This window comes from Pleurodeles waltl, chromosome 7 (genome assembly GCF_031143425.1).
Source record: "Pleurodeles waltl isolate 20211129_DDA chromosome 7, aPleWal1.hap1.20221129, whole genome shotgun sequence".
In the NCBI taxonomy this organism is placed as follows: domain Eukaryota; kingdom Metazoa; phylum Chordata; class Amphibia; order Caudata; family Salamandridae; genus Pleurodeles; species Pleurodeles waltl.
This window is the reverse complement of record NC_090446.1, coordinates 1,404,937,877-1,404,958,891: the sequence shown is the minus strand read 5'-3', so window position 1 is coordinate 1,404,958,891 and position 21,015 is coordinate 1,404,937,877. Positions and strand designations below refer to the sequence as shown.

Here is a 21,015-nt window from a genome sequence, read left to right as displayed (position 1 = left end):
CCCGCACATATACACACCCACACTCGCACCCATATACACACATGCACACATGCATACCCACCACCACCTACGCATGCACAAATACATACTCACACACTGCAACACACACCAACACACCTTGTCACACACATGCATTCACAACACACAACACTCACAATCACTCATTCACGCATGCATCCTACAAGACTCACACCTGCATGCATGCATACCAAAACATACACCCCCCCACATACACACAACACCCCCCACCCCCCTCTCCGGTTGGAGAACCTGACTGGAGGGTGTCCTTTGGCTGGAGACGGTCCACAGCGCTGCTGTCAGCAGCAGCGTTTGCTAGCAAAACACTGCAGGCCGTATTATTGGTCATGATATGGTTGGCTGTGTTTTGCTGACATGGCGGTGCTGCTTTCAGCAGCGCCGCCTTACCGCAGTCCGCCGCCATGACCGTTGGCGGTGTTCGGCCAGCATTCTGGCAGGATACCATCGGTGGTCACGATATGCATAGACCGCTGGTAGCCACAGTGGCGGTATGTTCAGTATTCCCCGAATTACAGCGGGAGCGACATAGTTCTGCTGTCGTAAACTATTGGTTGAGCTGTGTTGGGGTCGAGCATGCGTGGTGAAGTATGGAAAACAGAATGTTCTTAAATCTGGTGTTTCTGGACACCCGGTGGGGAAATGCTCCGTCCTGTTCCCATTCCATTCAGTACCCTCCCCAGATCATTCTCCCATTTAGCACATATGGGCCCTAGGAATATTTCTGTACGACTTTGTATTGTTCTATATCCAGGTGATCAAGTGACTGCCCTCCCCATGGTAAGAAGTGCCTGGAGGACAGGGTGTTCCGTTGGCTCCTCGTCGTGTGTTGCCCACAAGGTGTGACAGATGTTAAGTATTTGACAGTATCTTAGGCACTGTCCCAGCAGAAGGTCATAGTATGCCTGGAGCTGGCCAAAGGGGAGGAGGTGGCTTTCAGAGAATAGGTTGCCGACTGTGTTCAGTGTGCAATCTTGCCAGCTTCGTAGGTCTCCCACTGAGTATGCCTAAGAGTATCATAGAAGGCCTAACAATGGCAGTCCCAGAGCGACAAAGGGATAAGTGGCGAAGTTGAACCCTGGTGAGACATTTGTGGGCTATGCATATCTGCAAGGATTGCAAGAGCTGGATATAGTCTTAGGAAGCAGGAAGCCACGGATTGTGGTGGTCTTCAGTAGTCATGGGCTGTGATATGTTTGTTCCAGGTTGCAGCTGGCTTGCCACCTGGCAATCCATTGCAGCTGTGCTGGTAGGTAGTAAGCTTCAAATGATGGGGCACCCAGACCTCCGCTCTCCTGTGGGTAACTGCAGTTTCTTCATGGCTGTGTGGCGGCGGCCACATCTCCAAAAAAGCTCTCCCAGCAGCATGTCTAATTCACGAAAGGAGTCTTGTGGAGACACAGCTGGCAAGCTCAATAAATTAAGAACAGCAGATATAATAAAACCATAAACCATTAGAGAAGTCACTTTTCTTGTAGTGATGACTTTGTAAAGCACCTGGGTAACAGATGCCATCAATGAGTTTTGGGTCCTAACTTTACAGAAGAACTGGTGGTAGAAGAGGGCTTTTTCAAAGGCTTGGTTACACTTTTGTTCCCATTGGAAACCGGTTGTGTAGTGTCAGATGTGGAAGACAAGTGAAATAGTATAGAAACCGAGGTAGGATTACCATCTTGGATACAGCAATCTTCCCCGAAGTGGCCAGTGGTAGCTGTTTCCGCAATTCTTCATTTTCAAAGCTGCCAGTGCTGGTCTTAGATTTCCATCAAAGAGATCTGTTGGGGAATCGTATAGGCGGACCCCCAGGTATCTGACAGCCGAAGTCCGCCAGTTAAGCGGTGAGCCTCCCAGGTATATTTCTCACTGCGATAAGGTGGGTGTAATCGATAGACAGAGGACTTTCCTCAGTTGACCATGAGGCCTGCATCCTTGGCAAAGACTTGGAGCACCTCTTGAATGAGGGAGATGTCCGAGTGGGCATCCCGAATGCACAGCAGCACGTCATCAGAATATAGCAACATCACCTGTATTGTGTCCACAAGAGGTATACCCCAGGATTGATCGCCCCTCCGTAGCCAAATGGCAAGTGGTTCCATTGCCATTGCAAGTAGTGGGGGAAAGGAGGGCGACCCTGTCAGGTGCTGCATTCTGTCTGAAATGTGGACGAGACACGATATTCCACTCAGGCGCAGGAGAGAGGTACGACAGCCTGGTATAAGCCAGCAGACATTTGCCCACACCCATATTCATCAAGACCTTGACTAGGTAATCCCAAGTCAGTGAAGCAAATGCTTTCTCCAGATCAAGCAGGTACAAACAACAACTCATAGAGCCTGCTGCCACAAGTGGTACGTCCAAACTGGAGAACAGATAGAACTATCTAGTTAGTTCCCTTAAACTGTATCAGATCAAATGTAGGGTTTGGGTAAGGTTAAGGTACTTTGGTAATTCCCTGAGATACCCATGGGTGGTGGGTTGTGAGGGAAATGGGTTGATGATGTGGGCAGAGGCAAACACCTGAGGGGGCCGGCGTGCCACAAGGTGCGTTTCTAAATCCAGGGAGGAGGGTTTAGGGCCACCTGAGAATATCAAATCTACCTGTTTCTGAATCACTGCAGAAGATCTTTAGCCCACAGGATTGTTATTCTTGCGTTTACATTTGATCTGGGGGTGAGGTGAAAGTGTTGGCAAGGGTGAGTTTGTAGTCCTCAACTCCCAGAGTCAGTAGAAATATGGGTGGGTCAGGGGAGGTGGTACAGGTACTATAAACTGAGACCCATGCAGTATTAAATAAGACAGAGTTTAAAAGCATCATTTGGGTGCAGAGCTCCAGTAAACCCAACTCTGTGCTATAGAGCCTGTCAGCGAAGACAATATGAGATCTGCATTTCACGTTACAGCAATGACAGCCCACAATGACCACCAATGCCTGACTGGATCTTTACACTACAGTGACCACCATCTGCGATGCCTGGCCTTCTCATTGCACCACAGTGACAACCATCCACAATGGTCTCCCTGCTCCCCGCAGCCTCCTCCACCATGAACTGGGCTCTTCGCAGCAGACTTTGAGAAGGTAACATTTTCTGTGGGACTTACCTGGTTCCGGTATCAGGCCATTGCTCCATCGCGTTCGGCCTGATCTTGTGTCTTTCCCCCGATCTAGCCCGACCAGATGACTGCGAGTGGCACTTTGTGATATTAGGCGCTGACTTACCTAAAACTTAGAAATTGCATAGCTCCATTTCTACTGATTGGAGTTTTGTTGTTAAGATATCATTTAATTTACTAAATGTACTTTAGTTTTGTAAATTGGTGTGTGTATTGTCACTTTATTGCTGTTTGTGTGCTGCATAAATACGTTACACATGTCCTCAAAGTTAAGCCTGCCTGATTATGTGCCAAACTACCAGAAGGTTAAGCAAAGGTTAATTTAGTGACATTTGTGATACAACCTAACAAGGATTGTGGTTGTTGCCTGGGTTAGGTTTTCACCGCCCTCAACCAATAAACCAATTTCTTACACATTTTATATCCACACCAGGGCGTTGTGAAGCACCCGCTATACCAGCTTCAGTGAGGGTGGCTGTCAGTCAGTTTAAACTGTTTTACGGCCTCTACTATCTCTGATCTTTGACTTGAAGGTCACAATAGAGAAGCTGAAGCTAATAAATCCTGCAGGAAAGACAATAATCAAGCTGCGGGTAGGGTGCCAAGGGGTGCTAAAGGAGCCAAACACGCATAAGAAGGAGAAATTGTGAAAATGACAAAGAAAAAGATAGGTAAAATTGCAATGAAGTGAGAAAGGGAAGACAGATGGAAAAAGGAATGCAAGAAAGCAGAAAGAAAAGGAGCAGGGTCTGAAGAAGAAAAACTGAAAAAAAGAATGGGAATGAGGAAAGAACAATATAAATGAGGAAAGTGAGGAAAGAGAGGGAAGGAGGAAAGAAAAAAATGAGGAATAGAAATAAGGGCAAAGGGAAAAATAGGTAGGTTATAAAGAAATAAAGGGAAGTAGGGAAAGAAAAAATAAAAGCAAAAATATACAATGAGATAACTTTAAAAGAAATATATAAAAAAAGAAAGGTGGAAAGGTGGGCGGAAGTTAGAAAAATGGAAAGAATTAAAGACGGAACAATAATTAAAAAGAAGGATGAAAGGAACAAAGAGGAAATCACAAGAGAGTAAGAAGAAAGGATGAGGGAACAATGAAAGAATGGCTAAAGTGAGGGAAAAGTAAAGAAAATAAGACACACAGAAGGATCAAAAGATAAAGAGAGTCTGAAAGAAGAATGGCCAGAAGGAACCAAAGATGAAAAAATGACAAAGCACATGAAGAGAAATAAAAAAATAAAAATATTAATATAAAATAATAAGAAAAGAATAAACAAAAAGTGGTCACAAATGCTGATTTAGTCATTGCCATGTGGTTCAATTGGGGATACTTTATTTTTCTGGCTACTCTGTTGTCCCTACACACCGTTGTGAGAGATTGGGTTGTTGGTTGATTGGAATATTAAACCTGACCAAGGAACAGCCACAGTCTCTGTCAGGGTAAACCACAAAAGTAACTAAATTAACTTGTGCTTAGCCCTTTGGTAGCTAGGCAGGAAAGCAGTCAGGCTTAACTTAGAGACAAAATGTAAAGTATTTATGCAGCACGCAATCAATAACAGAGTGAAAACAACACAAGAAAAATCCCACACCAATATTTTATTAAATTATTTGACACCAAACAACAAAAATCCAATCAGTAGAGCCAGAGTTATGAATTTTTAAACCTTAAGGTAAAAACTAGCACCTAGCGCCAACCATGGAGATCTTATCATGTGGGAATGGGTTAAAGTCGGAAAACATCGCGATTGAGCACAGATCAAAGATAGAAAGTGGATAGGGCCTAGACAAAGAAGAAGTTTTGTGGAAACATTTTTGAGAAGGTAAAATTCAGTGGGGAAAGGCTGCAGGTGGTGTCCGAGGAGCAGCTGGACGAAGTCCCTTTTTTGGAAGTCGAAAACTCCCTGCCAGACAAAGCTGCAGGCTATAGACAAGGAGGGCTTCACAAGACCGAATACCTCTTCTGCGAAGGACCGCTTAATAGGATTTGCTGCTCCAGAGAAGAACATAGAGGGAGCTGTGTCGAAGTCAGACTGACCATTGATGCATCTTGGGCAGATTGACGAGCAGATTTGTGCCAGTATCCTGTCAGTTCTCAGAGTACTTTTAAGACAACAGTTTGGATTTTGGCTATCTGGGCACCTTTAGTACCACTTCCCAGGGTTCAGGATAGGAGAGGCACCATTTGAAGGGTCAGGACTCACTCAGACTTGGTCCAGGTGCTGGTTTGAGATGGTTGGAGCCTTTTCTGTCCCCAATGATCTGATCAGGAAACCAACTAACTAGCCCTTGTGCCAGTCTTGGGTTCAAAAGGTGGAGTATAGTTCAAGCAGTAGGGCAGGCCTCTGGTGGTTCAGGGTTCAAGCAGAAGGGCAGGCATCTGGGGGTTCAAGGCAGGCTTTGGGCAATAGAGCAGTACTTGCAGGTACAACAAAGCAGACTGCTGAAGTACACAGCAGCAGGCAATCTTTTAAGAGTCCTTCTGCAGCTAAAGAAAGTGACCTTAAGACTGGGTCTGAAGGTCCTATTTTTATTTGTGGCACCTTCTTTGACATATGAGAAGTTTCCAGAGATTTTCCCTTGCAGTGCTTGGAATTTCCTGCCTCCCTTGCCCTGGCTCCAGCCTGACTATAGGCACAATGAGGTAATGTGAAGTACTTTGTGTGAAGGCAGAGCACAGCCTGTTGATTTGCAAGTGGGACTCTGCCCAATTCACCCCTCCATCCTACCAGGGATGGGCACCATACAGACACCCCTAATCCACCTAACTGGACGGAATAAAAAAAGTCCAACTGCACCCAGTCATGTGACCCAGGAGCAGGCTGCCAGCACAAAATACTGCAGGAAAGTGCCAACTTTCTAAAAATTGCATTTTTAGAATTATCATTTAAAATCTGACTTAACCATTAAACAGGATTTTGAACTGCAATTTCTTAGACATTAAACATGAATTTCCTACCTGCTCCTAATCAAAAGTTACCACTTTTTAAATGTAATAAGGCAACCCAATGTTATCCGATGGAAGTGGTAGGCCACACAGTAGTGAAAAACACATTTAGGAGTTTTTCACTACCAGGACATGTAAAACCTAATCGTACATGTCCAGCCTTTTAATTGCAATTCACCCTGCCCTATGGGCTAGCTCGGCCTACCTTAGGGGTGACTCTGATATAATAAAAGGGGCCTTTAAGGCTTAGCAATGTGGTTATTTTGCCAAGTTGACTTGGCTGTTTAAAACTGCATTCAGGCTGCAATGGCAGTCCTGTGACATAAATGAAAAAGCTACTTAAATGGGTGGCACAAAAAGTGTTTTAGGCCTGCTAGTAGTATTTAATTTACAGACCCTGGTTATATGATATACTGCTTTACTAGGGACTTATAAGTAAATTAAATATGCCAATTAGGAATAAGCCAATTTTGTATGCTTTCGGTGTGAGTACAAACACTTTAGCACTGGTTAGCAGTGGTAAAGAGCACAGAGCCCTAAGGCCAGCAAAAACGAAGTCTGAAAAATAGGAGTTGAAGGCAAAAGGTTTGGGTGAAGGCCACCGTAAAGCTGACAGGTCTAACAACTGTGTAACTGAGATACACAAAAAACACTGCAAACCACACATCCTTTGACTGTCTCCCAGTTCACCAATTTACATATTAAGCAATACATCCTCTCAATGTTATCACACCAATTGGCAGTTGTATACAAGGAAGCTGATTTTGTTTGGTACACGTTTATTGGAAGGTTTTGTGCTGAGTATTTGTTTGCTATCAGATTTTGTCTCAACTTTTTATAAACATGTCCTGGTGCTAAGTTCTTTTATAGAAGTTTCTAAATCAGTGAAATATATTCTGTGCCCTCCAAACGCTAATGCCATTACGAGATTCCAGGAATATCTGGTAGGGCTGGTAGCAGCAGTTACTGGACTCAACGATATTCCAAGATTTGGGTGAATTTCCACAGGGCTATGACTAATGAAAGCATCAGAAATCTCTGTGTAGAAGTGTGGGCGAGAATGAGAAATTACTGGGACATTTGAACCTAAAATTACAGATCCGTGCTAATTCCATATTTCTGAAAGTAATCTAAGGATTCAACTCCAAATCATTAATTCTGCACCTTTGACATTTACTGGACCTCTGTTATTCTTAACTCCAGGGGTCATGCTCTCCAAAACATAATGATCATCAACCTGCTCCAGTGTACCCTCAGCCTGAGCCAGTGTGTCATTGACATGACCCTGTGCACTTTTGGCCTGGCCCTGTGAAAGTTTCGTCTAGTTCTGTGCTCCATTTTCCTGGCCCTGCCCTCCCTTGGCCCGACCCTGCTGTGGAGTCTTGGTAAGGCCCCAAGAGTTGCTGTGCGTGCCATGCTAAATAAATTCAGGACTCGGCTTGGGTTTGGTTCGACTGCAAGCAGGGCTGTATATTCTTCCGCTCCGTTACCTACTCTCCCGCCAGCCCACACCGCTTTTATTTAAACCTTTTTCACGTCACCCCTAGTTCCAACCACAACCCATGGTAGGAAGAGGGGGAAACGGGCCAGAAGGGTGAAACCCCCTCTCTGGCAAGCTACATTGGTAATGCCCGCGCACCAGTTCACGTCACTAGACGCGACATTACATTCCTCCCAAAAATTAAACAATAATGGAATTCAACCCAGGATGGATTCAGTTTAGTCACACCAGAGGTTGGACCATCACACAATTAGACCTCCCATGGATTAGGCCACAAATTCTTGGAGCGTGACAGACGGCAGTGGACTGCACCTCAAGCTGTACCTCGTACAGACAGATCGATCTGGGATCCCGACAGTTTGAGGCTCAGATGGCTCAGTCTCAGAGACCTGGCGGGATAACCACGGAGCAGACACTTGGTCTGTGCATCCCTAGAAGTGTCAGGGAAGCTGTCATCAGCTGGGGTGCTAGATTGCATGTCCACAGGTGAGGTGATCGTTGATGTTGGCCCAGACGATGGGGCTGAGGAATGAAAACGTTTGAAAGCAGATATATTGCGGGTGAGTTCTTCTGATCCTCTGCGAGCGACTACTAGGGTGCCTTGACGCCGCACAATTGTCCAGGGGTGGGGGGCAAATGGCAACCTGAACTAGCTACCAGGGTTTCTGTTTTTCACCAGCACATTGTCACCTACTCGGAGATCCAAAGTTTTGGCACCGCAGTGACGGTTCGCTCGATCATTCGTGACCCTTTGCCTTTCGTAGGTCAGGTCATCATTGATAGAACTGGGTGCCCAGCCTGGGTGGAGAGGAATAGAGTCTCGCACTACTCGCCCCATGGACAGATGAGCAGGGGAACATCTTCTTGCATGGGGAGTCAGACGATAGTTTTATAGGAATGAGTAGGTGGCCAGTTTAGGGGATTGATGAGATGCACTGACAATTCTAACAACCTTGTTGAGAGTTCTCATGAATCTCTCCACTTTGCCGTTGGTTTGGTGCCAGCAGGGTGTTATCTTCTTGTGGAGGATTCCCATGGACATCAGGTAGGATGCAATCTCTCGACCTTGGAATGGTGGTCCATTGTGTGTTTGCAACTCCTTTATGAGGCCGTGAGTAGCTAGAATTTTTTCTATTTTGGGTATCACCTCGGTGGCTGTTAGAGACTCGAGGATCTCCACCTATGGATACTTTGAGTAGTCATCAATTAAGGTTAACGTGTGCTCACCATCTGGCAGACTTCCAAAATCAAGACTCACTACCTCCCACGGCCAACTTGGTCCATGTTCGGTGGTGATGGGGGCCGGAGGACTGGGGCTCCCTGCCGCTTGGCACCATTCACTCAATTGGATCATGGTTTCCACTTTTTCATCCATCATGGGAAACCACACTTTGGCCCTCAATCGTTTTTTGGTCTTCACCATGCCCTGGTGACCCGCATTGGCTAACTGAACAGCCTGATCTGTGAGGCTGGAAGGGATGACGAGACGATGTCCACGGAGGAGGCATCCGCCAGGATCCGCGGTGAGTTCTTCTCGAACATGGCATAATCTCTCCATGATGCACCTGGATTGCATCGTGAGTTGAGACCACTGTCGTTTGAGAACGTGCCACTGGCCACTCCGAACGGTGGCAAGCGCCTTTTGGAGACACTCATCCTGTTTGGTGGCTTGGCAGAGCTCCTCATTAGAGATGGGTCGAGGGCGAGATCGTTCTGCAACGTATCTAACATACTTGTCTGCTTCCTGCAGCTCTCTCTCTTCTTCTTCAGTAGCTGACCATGGGTGGTGTGAGAGGTAATCCGCCGGATTGTTGGATCCTGGCTGATATTCTATTTGACAGTTGTACTCTTGAAGTTGGAGCAACCACTTCTCAATTCGAGGAGGTGGGTTAGATGCTGTCCCTTTAAAAAGGGGAAGCAAAGGCTTGTGATCTGTTAAACTGTGAATGGATGCACATATACTTATAGGTGGAAGTGCCTACAGCCCCAACGTATTGCAACGGCCTCCTTTTCTATCTGTGAGTACCTCTGCTTAGTCGGGGTGAGAGACCGACTGGCGTAGACAATGGGAGACCAATCCTCTTGATCTGTCTTTTGTAGTAGCACTGCCCCTGGTCCTTTTGGGCCAGCATCTACAGCTATGGTGGCATCCTTGGAAAGGTCGAAGTACCTCAGTAGGGTGTCTGCAGACAGCGCATCTTTGGTATCTTGAAACACAGCGTCTTGGGTGGGCCCCCACTTCCATGGTGTTGCTGATTTGGTGGGGTCTTGTAGCGGTTGCGTTAGGAGGGTGAGACCTTTGATGAAACGGCCACAATAGATGACCATTCCTAGGAAGCTGCGGACTTCGGTTACTGTTGTCACAGGAGGTGCATCTTTGATGTCTTGGACTTTGGCAGGATCAGGAGCAACACCTTCCAATGAAAAGACATAGCCGAAAAAGTGCAACTTCCTCTTGAGGAACTCACACTTGTTGCGATGGAAGGTCAAACCAGATTCCTGCATCCTCTGGAGCACATTCCTTAGGAGACTCTGGTGATCTGACAGGGTGAGAGCATGCACGAGGATGTCGTCACTGATGTTTAGAACACCAGGGAGGTCAGCCAGAAGTTTGTGGATGGTATTTCAGAACACCTCTGCAGCGTTAGAGATTCCAAAATTGAGTCTGCAATAGTGACGGAGCCCTACATGTGTCGAGAAACTTGTTATGTATCCGGACTCCTCGGCAAGAACCAGCTGGTGGTATCCAGACCTCAAGTCTAGCTTGGAGAACCAACAGGCTCTGCTGATTTCACTGATCAGGTCATCTATGGTTGGGGTGAGGTGTCGTTCTCTCTTGATGGCTGCATTGGGTAGTCTCATGTCGACACAAATCCTCACCTCTCCTGGCTGCTTGGGCTTCCTAGCAATCACGATTGGGGATACCTATGGTGTTGGACCAGTTACTTTTTCAATTATGCCTGCTGCTTCGAGGTTGTCTAGTTCCTTTTCGACCTGTGGTCTTAGGTGAAAAGCGATGCGGTGATGGCAAAGGGCTACTTGCTGGATTGTCTTGTCTGGCATAGACAATGGGAGACCAGTCCTCTTGATCTGTCTTTTGTAGTAGCACTGCAAACCAAACAGGATGAGTGTCTCCAAAAGGCGCTTTCCACAGTTCGGAGTGGCCAGTGGCACGTTCTCAAACGACAGTGGTCCCAACTCACGATGCAACTCTTTGCTCTTCAAACTGCCAATACCCTCGAAGATGCCAGGGAAATCTTTCAACATGTCTACGATGGACTCTTCGTATACTCCAAAGGTAAAAGACACTGTGCCAAAGGCTTCGGCAGCTCCACATCCCAGCAGCATGCCATGGCCATCTTTTGCCACATATACTTGTTGTTAGATTGAGTAGAGTCCGTATGCCAATGTTGTTTTGAATGTTCCCCTCATGGCAGTGGGGAAGACTGGCCATAGGCACATACTCTAATGGTTTTTGGGGTCAGACGTGGCGGTGGCTTCATCTCCTCGTACGTGTCGGATGACATGATATTAATTGAGGCACCTGTGTCTACCACCGCTGGGGTCGTGTGTCTGGGTAGTTATTGTGTCATGCCAGAAGCCGAGCCAGTCATGAAGTTGGAATGAACAGCATGTTCCTCATCGTCATCATCATCATCATCATCATCCATGTTGCTGGTCTGGTTCTGTGGAATGGCATTGGTCGTAGAGTTCAAAGTCTTTCCTTTTGTTGACTTGCACACCTTCAGGAAGTGGTTAAGTTTCCCACACCCGGCACGTGTTTTTCCTCTTGCCGGACAATCTGATGGGCAGTGAGAAGGTCCTCCGCAATAGTTGCACGTCCTGGGTGAGGCATAGCGCTGTTTGGGTTTCGGTTTGTTGGGCGTCGTTGTGATTGCATTCACAGGTTCTTCTTTCACATATCCATGTAATGCTGCTTCCATAGGTGATGCTCTAGTTTTGGAGAGTTCCTTTGTTTGCCCCAGGGTGAGTATGCCAGCTTGTGATCTTTATGACTTTTCTAGGATTCTTTCTCTTAGCTTTGTGGACACGCACCCTTGTATTATCTGCCCTCTGATTTCCTCTCTTTCATTTGCGAACTGGCAGGTGCTGGCTAGTTCTTTCAGACGCATGTGGAACGAGTCTGTAGATTCTTCCGCCATCTTTCGTGCCTCGTGAAATATAAAACACTCATAGTCCGTGTTAAGCATCTGCTCGAAGTGGGCATTTAGGGCAGCAATTAGCCTGAGGTGGGTCTTTGGGGCGGCTTCCTCAATGGTTTTGGAAATTCTGTGAATGTCTTTCCATCCAAGATGTGAGTAGCATTGCTTTTTTCTGGGCGTTGTCCACTTTGGTTGCCTTAAAGAAAAGGAGGACTCTTTCGACCCAGTCTTTCCACCTGGAAGCTTGAGCGGACGGTGCGCTCTCAGTGATGAATAGCTTAATTGCATGTATGGTGGCCATGTTGTGTGGAATATGAGTGTGTGAGGCGATGTCAAGCGGTGTGCTGGTGTTCAGTGTCCAGTAAGGGGGTATGATGTATATCTTAAAGGTACTTCCCTTTATACTTGTTTATATGCTTTTGTTGGAACTTCCTTTAATTCATTAGTCCAGTCTGTAGCAGTGGCGGTGGATTGATGCAGGCTGCTACACAGAGGCAGGCAGCTGTACCTAGGCCTCCACAAGGCAGCAGGGGGCTGGCAGCCATATCCAGGCATCCATGAGGCAGCAGGGGGCAGGCAGGAGGAGCGCACGTCAATTCGCTTACCAGAACTTCAGCACAGGGAAGAAAAGACATCCTCAGGGCAGTGGAGCACAGGCCACGCCCACTGGAGCCGCTATGACGAGCGGGAATGACGGCGGTCATGTGGCGGCAATCGCAGGAGAGCGAGAGGACGACTCCCACGTTGCTTGATAGTCAGGCGGGGTCCGAGGTCGCCTTATTGCCAATGTGGAGTCTTGGTAAGGCCCCAAGACTTGCTGCGCGCGTCATGCCAAATAAATTCAGGACTCGGATTGGGTTTGGTTTGGTGGTGAGCAGGGCTGTATATTCTCCTGCTCCGTTACCTACTGCCCGCCTGCCTGCACCGCTTTTATTTAAAACATTTTCACATCATCCCTGGTTCCAACCACAACCCATGGTAGGAAGAGGGGAAACAGGCCAGAAGGGTGAAACCCCCTCTCTGGCAAGCTACATTGGAAATGCCCTTGCACCAGTTCATGTCACTGGGCGCAACATTACACCTGCCTATCCTTAGCTTTGTCTGAGCGCCCACTGTTACACAGTCTGTATTTTGTTGGGAGGGGGAAGAGAAAACTGAGGGAAGCAGAGGTCTTTGGCCAGAATCTGAATGCCTTGTTTCCTTATCTGCTGTCAAATAAAATATATACATTTCAGTCACCATGTTATGTGCTTGCACAAGAGCATCCTGGCCTTTAATTATGGAGCCCGTGTTTCAGGTCTTTTCTGCAGGTCCTGGGTCTGTCATTGTTTACTGCGCAGTTGTCTGGTGCGAGTCGTTAGCCGTTGGTGTCCTATGGCCTTGGGTACTGCTGCATTCCTCAGTGGACCTTGAGTTGACAAAGGGCAGTGTGACTATCACATAAACTCAGCTTCTAAAATGATGAGGGGTTGAAACTCTGGTACTGTGTGTCACAAAGCAGTAATGCTCAGAAAAGGGCGTGGTCTCGCGAGAGCTGTGTCTTGAAAAGAGTTTAGGCTTGAGGTTTCAGGGATACATTGAAGTACTAGCATAACTCTCTGTAAAAAGTTGTAGGGAGTCAGTCTTGCCTTAGTCCAATTATAGTAGCGGTACCCTGCGCAGCCTAGTAACTATCTGCCAGTAACTGGTCCAACTCGTCCTCGTATTTCTGAGGTGAGTGGAAAAGAGATGGGCCCTCGAAACACCCTCATATTTTCTACATTCCACGAAATTTACGATTTGTATACATTTATATGGAATTCATTGCTGCTTTTGTAAACTAAAGACTGCTTGAAGGTTTTACACAGATTCCTTGTCGCTGATTTCCGGAATTGATCCTTTGCATTCTGCCTGCCTGAGGCAGTGAGCTAATAACCTGCTCTGTTTCCCTTTGTTCGACTTGTGATTGGCGGAGCCTGAGGTGGTGGATTTTATCTGACAGGATTTGTGTTATCTGGTATTGTTTCTTCATCAGTCGTGTGTAGTTTGTTCGCGGTGCAGGTGTTAAAAGTCAATATCTCATGTTATAAATTGAAAACATAAGTTGAACCAACGATGGCCTCTTGAAGCACATCCACAAACATAGTTTTTTTAAATTTAAGATCTGGTCCTAGAGGAAAACGTGAGTCTGCTGTTATCCTATGGCTTCGTGTGGATCATGTACATGTCCAGGCCGAACTGGCCCGGCCTGTGCGCTTTTCATTGCAGCGATATTCCAACACAACATCAGACCTCCATCAACTACTTTTTTCCCGGTCAGTATATATCTGAATCGCTTAAGGAGTCCCCCGACCCCCCACTGCATACCCCGGCCCCAGCGTAAAACACTGTCCACAGCAGCGGCACGTGCTCCCTTTAATCACAGCGCCCAGGCGGCACCTCAGTTACCAATTGTGGGCAGGTACTGCCTGGTACTAAGCATCTGCGCTTCTTTATTTAGAAAAGGGAGAGTACCAGGACTTCTCAGCAGCCGTGCAATATGTTCAATGGTAGAATAACACCACTTCTCAGGAGCAAGCGGGATATGTGGTGTAGCGTGCATAGCAGCACTTTTATTTCCATTTCAGACACGGTTTGTGGACCTTCAAGTGAAGAATCTCACCGCAGGAGGCAGCAGCTTCTAGTCAGGGTATCTATGACGTTAGCGATTACCGACATGGCAGGTTTGTTGCACAAAAATGCGCAAAGGGAGAACGGAAATATGAACTGCAGATTCGTTTGCTTTTTACTGCTGTGCTTCGAACTGTTCCAACTCTAAAAGCGCAGCGCCCCGTACTGGTCACGTTGCTGTACTTCAGAATTATCTTATCCTAATGTTTTCGCCTACTCGTCTACCGTAAAGCATGACGCCAAAGACACAAATTACAACTCCTCATGTTATTTAATTTTTGAGAAGTCATTCACCATGAAGCGCTTTGATTCTTGTCTGTCTTGTGAATTATGCAGACTAATAATAGCAATATTGTTCATAGATTATTAATATTGATGATGGTAATAAAACGATAGCAACACTATTTCTAACACTAATACAATTTTGGCTGATACTGAGAGCCGTAAAGCGAATCCCGTGTTTCCATGCAGGCCTAATAGCATTTCTTTGCACACATTGCATGTCCGATGCCACCAAGAGGACATTAGTAGAAATTATTGGGGTTTTAGTTCAAAGCTAGAGAATGGTATGGACCATTTGAGCTCAGCATCAGTTAGAAGGGACTACTCTACATCTGTTGAAATCCCATCGTATTGCTTCTTACTTGAGGTTATCGAGGGATGCAATTTTTGAAGCATCCACCCCATGGAACAAGCCTTATCTATCTATACCTGTTAGCGAGGGGAGTAGCGTCACCATTTGGCTTTTTAGGTATGTTTTCTAGTGGTTTTACCCGTTGCACACTGTTTAACAAGGGTGGTTACCACCAGTTGGCAGCTCATGGTAACGGCTAGTATTAAACAAGACCAAGCTTAATTCTTTCAGGGCTACATGTAGGAAAGTGAGGGATAGTGATTTCTTAAATGCGCTTTTGTGCGAATCGCAATGAGGAAATCTCTATTTCCAATGTATGAAACTCTTGAATTTCATTAGCGATCCCTAGTGGGTTGCAAATAGACCTACCACATGAATATTAATGAGGCTGGTCGCAATTTATAACCCATTAGGAATCTCAGCTATCACAGGGATGGTGGCCTGCTAGGGCCAGCAGACCACCATTCTTTAATTGCCTCTATATAAAGCAATTCTTTTTTTTTTTAACACACCCTGTTTACCTTAAAGAAAAATGGGATGCGTTTCAACAGAAAAAAATGAAACTTTGAAGTTTCATTTTTAAAGAGTAGACTCTTAAAAAATATTTTTCCAACCATTCTTAAAGGGGAAGGAGTCCCTTCCTATTTATGAATAGGTTACCACCAGCTTTCAATTGATGTTAAATTCTGACTGTTTTGTGATTGCATTTCAGTCACAAAACATTTGTACATACCTTTCTGATTCGGTACTAGTAAGGAATACCCTCAACGCAGCACTTCCAAATGCCGATTTCAAAACCCACATTGCAATTCGTTAACAGGTCCAAATCACAGTTTGAGCTTTGTACATATCAAAAAGCATTTTTGCTGTTGCCAAGTGCCTGACTGTGAATTGGGCCATTTTCGACCTCAGAAATGCTTCATACATTTAGCCCATAGTTCCTAGTGGGGCTTGGTTCCAAACAGAGTGCAAATACTACTTGCACTTGTTTGAGCACAGAGGGCTCCCCACTCAAAACACCCAAATCCAAACTACCCCACCCCACCCCAATCCCATCCACCCCACACTAGGCCTATCACTATACCCCAATCCAGTTACCCAACTCCAATCCATTCCACCCCAATCCAATTCACCTCATCCCATTTCATTTCACCTCACTACAGTCCACCCCACTTTATTCAATCCACCTTACTCTACTCCAATCCAATCCACCCCACTCTACTCCAATACAACCCACTACCTCAATCCACTCCACCCTATTCCAATCCACGCCACAACACTCTGCCACTGAACCATTGAACTCTACTCTCAAAATCTACTCGCCTCCACTTAACAACACTCTCCTCCCTCAACTCCACTCTACAATACTCTACTCCCCCACTCCACTCTACAACACTCCACACCACTAACTTTTAGCCATGATGAACAGCAATCACGCTCATGTACAACATGCCAAAGCCAATATCTCTTGTATAGGCAAGCCCTATGGGCTTTGCCAAAGCTTGTTACTATTGATTTTGCTTGATATTGCCACAAACATTGCCTGCAGCAGCATAAATGCATGCAGTCTCCCATACTTTACAAACCCCTATACTGCGTTTCTTTACAAGTTCAAAGCTAGCTTAGTTTTCAAATGTAGGCCAATTTTTTTTAGCTATTTGTTTCACTAATGTGTGAAGTGCTTTTAGTTTATGCAGCGTGGATATGCCTACATGCAGGTCCCTTGCTCACTGTGTGAAAGAGACTCCGGACTCGATTTGTAATAAAATATTCAGTTGCCCTGAGGGATCACCTCTGCTGCGATCAACCTAACGTGTAGGTGCTTTGTGTTGATACTTTTGGTGTTTGCTCCTTCTGGAGGCTACACAATCTGAGCCTTAATGAGTGGAGGCATGGGTTGTACCGATGTGAGTGGGGTTGTTAACAATGGTTGGATAGACTGATATACAAATGACAGAGATCTGGGAGGAGGATTCTAGTGTGTCCAGCAGTGAGCCCAAAGGACCAATGATGTACCACAAGCACCAGGGTTATCGTCATCTTCCTAAGGCTATTTTACTAAAGTAATGCTCAGCAACATGATCATGGTGAAGCTGTTTCCTCCTTTCTTCTCTGTTCTATACCCTTTCGTTCTCTCCCCTGCTTCATGGCACACGGAGATACTTTGTTTAGCAAAATGTCTTCTAAAATAGTCAACATAATCTTGATAACCTCTTACTGGTTGGTGTTACTGTCTAAAATGATTTTTTTTCCAATTCTGTGTTAAAGTAAGGCAATGGCAGAGGAAATTCGGAAAAAGCTGGAAAACTACAAAACCGCCCCCTTCGATGCAAGATTTCCTAGTGTGAGCCAGACCAGAAACTGCTATCGGAATTACCTTGGTAAGACAGCAAATATGAGCATCGATATATCGACATGGGATTTTACTGGATGAAATGTACTTTACACTATTGTAAATTCCATACCTTCGGGATCAGGGCCAGGTTGAAGAAGCACAGGATTTTCTAGTTTGCATGCATTTGAAAGGTTGATGGTGATTTCCTGTTGCTAAGTAAAGATGAGAAAATCCTTTTGATGGCGAATCGGTGGACATTTTTGCAACGGTCAGTAGAATTTCTGAAAAGGACTGTTTCAGCTGATTCAAGCAGCTACAAAGAAATATTTAACTTGCTTGCCTGTGGGAGCTGCTGGTGCCTGAGCAAAGGCGAGGACTTCATCTGCCACATATCCCATACTGTTCCCCTGCCTACTTCTCTGCCTAGGCATCAGTGTTGAATCAGTGCAGGTACTGTGGAAAGGGGTTTTCAGTGACTGGTTAACCTTGTAGGAATTGCCTGTAATCACTCATCATACACCCCAACAAGCATTGGCAAACCCTATAGGTCTCGCCTATGCAAGAGCTTTTGGTTTTGCCAATGTGTTCTAGCCAGGTTGTACACAAGCGCGGCTGCTGTTCAGCGTGGGTAAAAGTTAGTGGCATAGAGGAGAGTCATGTGGAGAGCTGTAGAGGGGAATGGCAAAAAGTGGAGTAGAGTGTTGTGGAGTGGCAGAGAGTGTTGTATATTGGAGTGACATAGTGTGGAGTTGCATAGAGTGGTATGTACTGTAGTGGCATAGAGTAGAGTGGACTGGAATAGAGTGCATTGGTGTAGAGTGTTGCAGAGTATAATGGTGTAGAGTGCAGTGGCGTTGAGTGCAGTACATTAAATTCAGCAGCATACAGGGCAGCATCGTAGAATGCAGTGGCGTAGATAAGAGTGGTGCATAGAAGAGTGCAGTGGGGCAGAGTGGAGTGAGGCAGAATAGAGTGGTGCAGAGTAGGATGGCACAGAGAGTGGCAGTGGTGTGGTGTGGCATAGAGTGATGCAGAAGGCAGTGGCTCAGAGTGGAGTCAAGTGGCATAGAGTGCATAGTAGAGTTCAGTGGCATAGAGTGGTGCACAGTAGAGTAGTGGATGTAGGATAGAGTATAGTGCTAAAGAGTGCAGTGGTGTGGAGTAGCATAGAGTAGAGTAATGCAGAGCAGAGTGGTATAGAGCTCAGTGGTGGAGATTGCAGAGTTGCAGAGTAGAGTGTCAGTGCATTGGAGTAAAGTGGTGTAGAGTACAGTGATGCGGAGTAGAGTGCAGTGGCATAGAGTGCAGTTGTGTAGAGTGCACTGGCATAGAATGCAGTGGTTAAGAGTAGAGTGACATAGAGTGCAGTGGCATAAAGTGGAGTGGTGCAGAGTGGAGTAGAGTGCAGTGGTGTAGAGTAGGTTGTTTAAGAGTAGAGTGATGTGGCGTGGAGTGGTGCAGGGTAGCATGTAGTTGGGTAGAGTGGCATAGAGTGTAATGGTGTAGAGTAAAGTGGCGTAGAGTGTGGTGGCATAGAGTGCAGTGGTGCAGAGTTGGTTAGAATGGCGTACAGTGGATTGGCGTAGAGTGCAGGGGCGTAGAGCTGAGTGTTACAGAATAAAGTGCATTGGCACAGAATGCAGTGTTGCAGAATGACGTAGAGTGGAGTTGTGCAGAGTACATTGGTGTGGCCTACACTGGAGTGGTCCAGAGTGCAGTGGTGAAGAGTGCGCTGACATAGAGTACAGTGGTATGAGGTAGAGCAGAGAGGCATAGCGTGCAGTGACATAGAGTGCCGTGTCGCAGAGTGGAGTGGTGCTTAGTACAATGGTGTGCAGTAGTGTAAAGTTGAGAGGTGCAGAGTAGAGTGCAGTAGTGTGGAGTGACATAGGACGGAGTATTCATGGTATGGTAGCACACTGCCATTATAGTCAGCACATTTTCAATTGAAATTACCTGCACTGTCTGGTGGGCTGTGGCTTAAAAAAAATGCAACATAATTTTTCACTAAACCTTGATTAGGTGAAATGATCTGATCCAAATCGCACTTGTGTTTAGTACTGCTTAAGACCATGCTGCTTTTTTTTTCAAAAAAAGCAAATAAAACTAGTGATGTCTATCTCTCTCTCTCTCTTTATCTCTCTATTCATATATATATATATATATATATATATATATATATATATATATATATATATATATATATATATATATATTTTTTTTTTTTTCACTGAAAAAACAAAGATTCCAGGGACGTTATAATCCTGAAATAGAATTTAAAAAACATTGAAATTTCCTTACAAAACAAAAGGTACAGAGACGTTATAGTTAGACTCACATTTTAAATGTACAAAACCATAGAAATTCACCTGTTATAGTTATAGTTATCTCAAGTAACTATAACTCGTGCCCTAAGGTAACTATAACTTGCACCCCTGTCATGTCTACCCAGCTGCAATATTTTCTACTGACTAATTAGTGAGTGCCACCTTCTTGGATAAATGTATAGTGCATCTCCTACACCACAGCTGCTTAAAGAACGGCGAGGAAATGTCTCCAGTGATCTTGTGTGTCTGTAACTTTGCCAGTGTGATTATTTCTCATTCATGTTCTTCAGAGAATTTTCAGTGTGGAACTGCAAATGTTTATTTCAACGTATAGAATAGAACGTATAGAAGGCGTCCGACTTCTGCGGGAACCGCCATTGCTCCCGCAAGCAGGGAGCTGCTTTAAATAGCAGCTCCCTGCTTGGTGGAGAAATTTTTTCATCTTCCTCTGCACTCATGTTGAGAGAGATGAAAACTTTGCTTTAGGGGCCCTGGAAAAAAGTGGGGGTCAAAAAAGTGTGTTATTCCATAGGGTCTTTAGCTACAACTACAGCCCGAACCGTTGAACGGACTTACACCAAATTTGTCTGGAAGCTAGATCTTGGTAAGCTGATTGTGCTTTTTGTGATTTGGTGTAAATCGAGTCAGTAGTTTTGGAGATATTAGAGGAGGAAAAATATAGATATCTAGGGATGCAGAGCCTCCGCGGATCCAATTGTTCCTGTGCTGATATCTGATTGGCTAACAACATTTCAACAAGGAAGTGTTGGCAGTCATTTTGGGACTCAGTTTTAGCTGAGTCCCAAAGAAGAAATGCAAAAAAAAGAAAAAAAAAGAAAAGGGGCTAGGGTAGGAATACACTGGGCCAGTAGCCCCCCAGGGAACCAGCCAATGGCTGAGAACCATTTTTTTAATTCTCATAAAAATACACGGATGGATCAGCAGATTTCTTTTTTTTTAAAGTAAGGTCTCCCATGCTGTAAATGTATTTGGCCCCTGGGGCTAATCATAGGAAGGGGGCACACGGGCCTGCCTCCTAGGGCTTAAAGGAGCCCCTGGGACCACCACTTCCCACGGCTATCTGTAATAACTATGCAGGGGGCTTGCGCGCTCCCTCCCACACTGTATGGACCCCCCACCTCCCCAGGGCTACATGTAAAAAAAGATACAGGTTTCCTGCAGAACCCCCAGGGCCCCGGGGTCTGACACTGCCCTGGGGCTATGTGTAAAAACTATGCAGAGGGCCGGGGCAAAATATTAAAAACTTAATAGGAGGGGTCCTGTGGACTCCCCAGAGGACTGCCCCTCC

At 45.7% G+C, this 21,015-nt stretch overlaps 1 protein-coding gene across 1 annotated transcript in view; it reads left to right on the top strand.

The window, feature by feature from the left end:
- Positions 1-21,015, top strand: part of LOC138246412 (cytochrome c oxidase subunit 6B1-like) — a 75,101-nt gene that overhangs the window by 24,277 nt on the left and 29,809 nt on the right. Inside the window, exon 2 of the mRNA XM_069201008.1 lies at positions 17,313-17,425. Coding sequence (XP_069057109.1) covers positions 17,320-17,425 — 106 coding nt within the window. The 5' untranslated portion in view covers positions 17,313-17,319. The remainder of the gene's footprint in view (positions 1-17,312; positions 17,426-21,015) is intronic.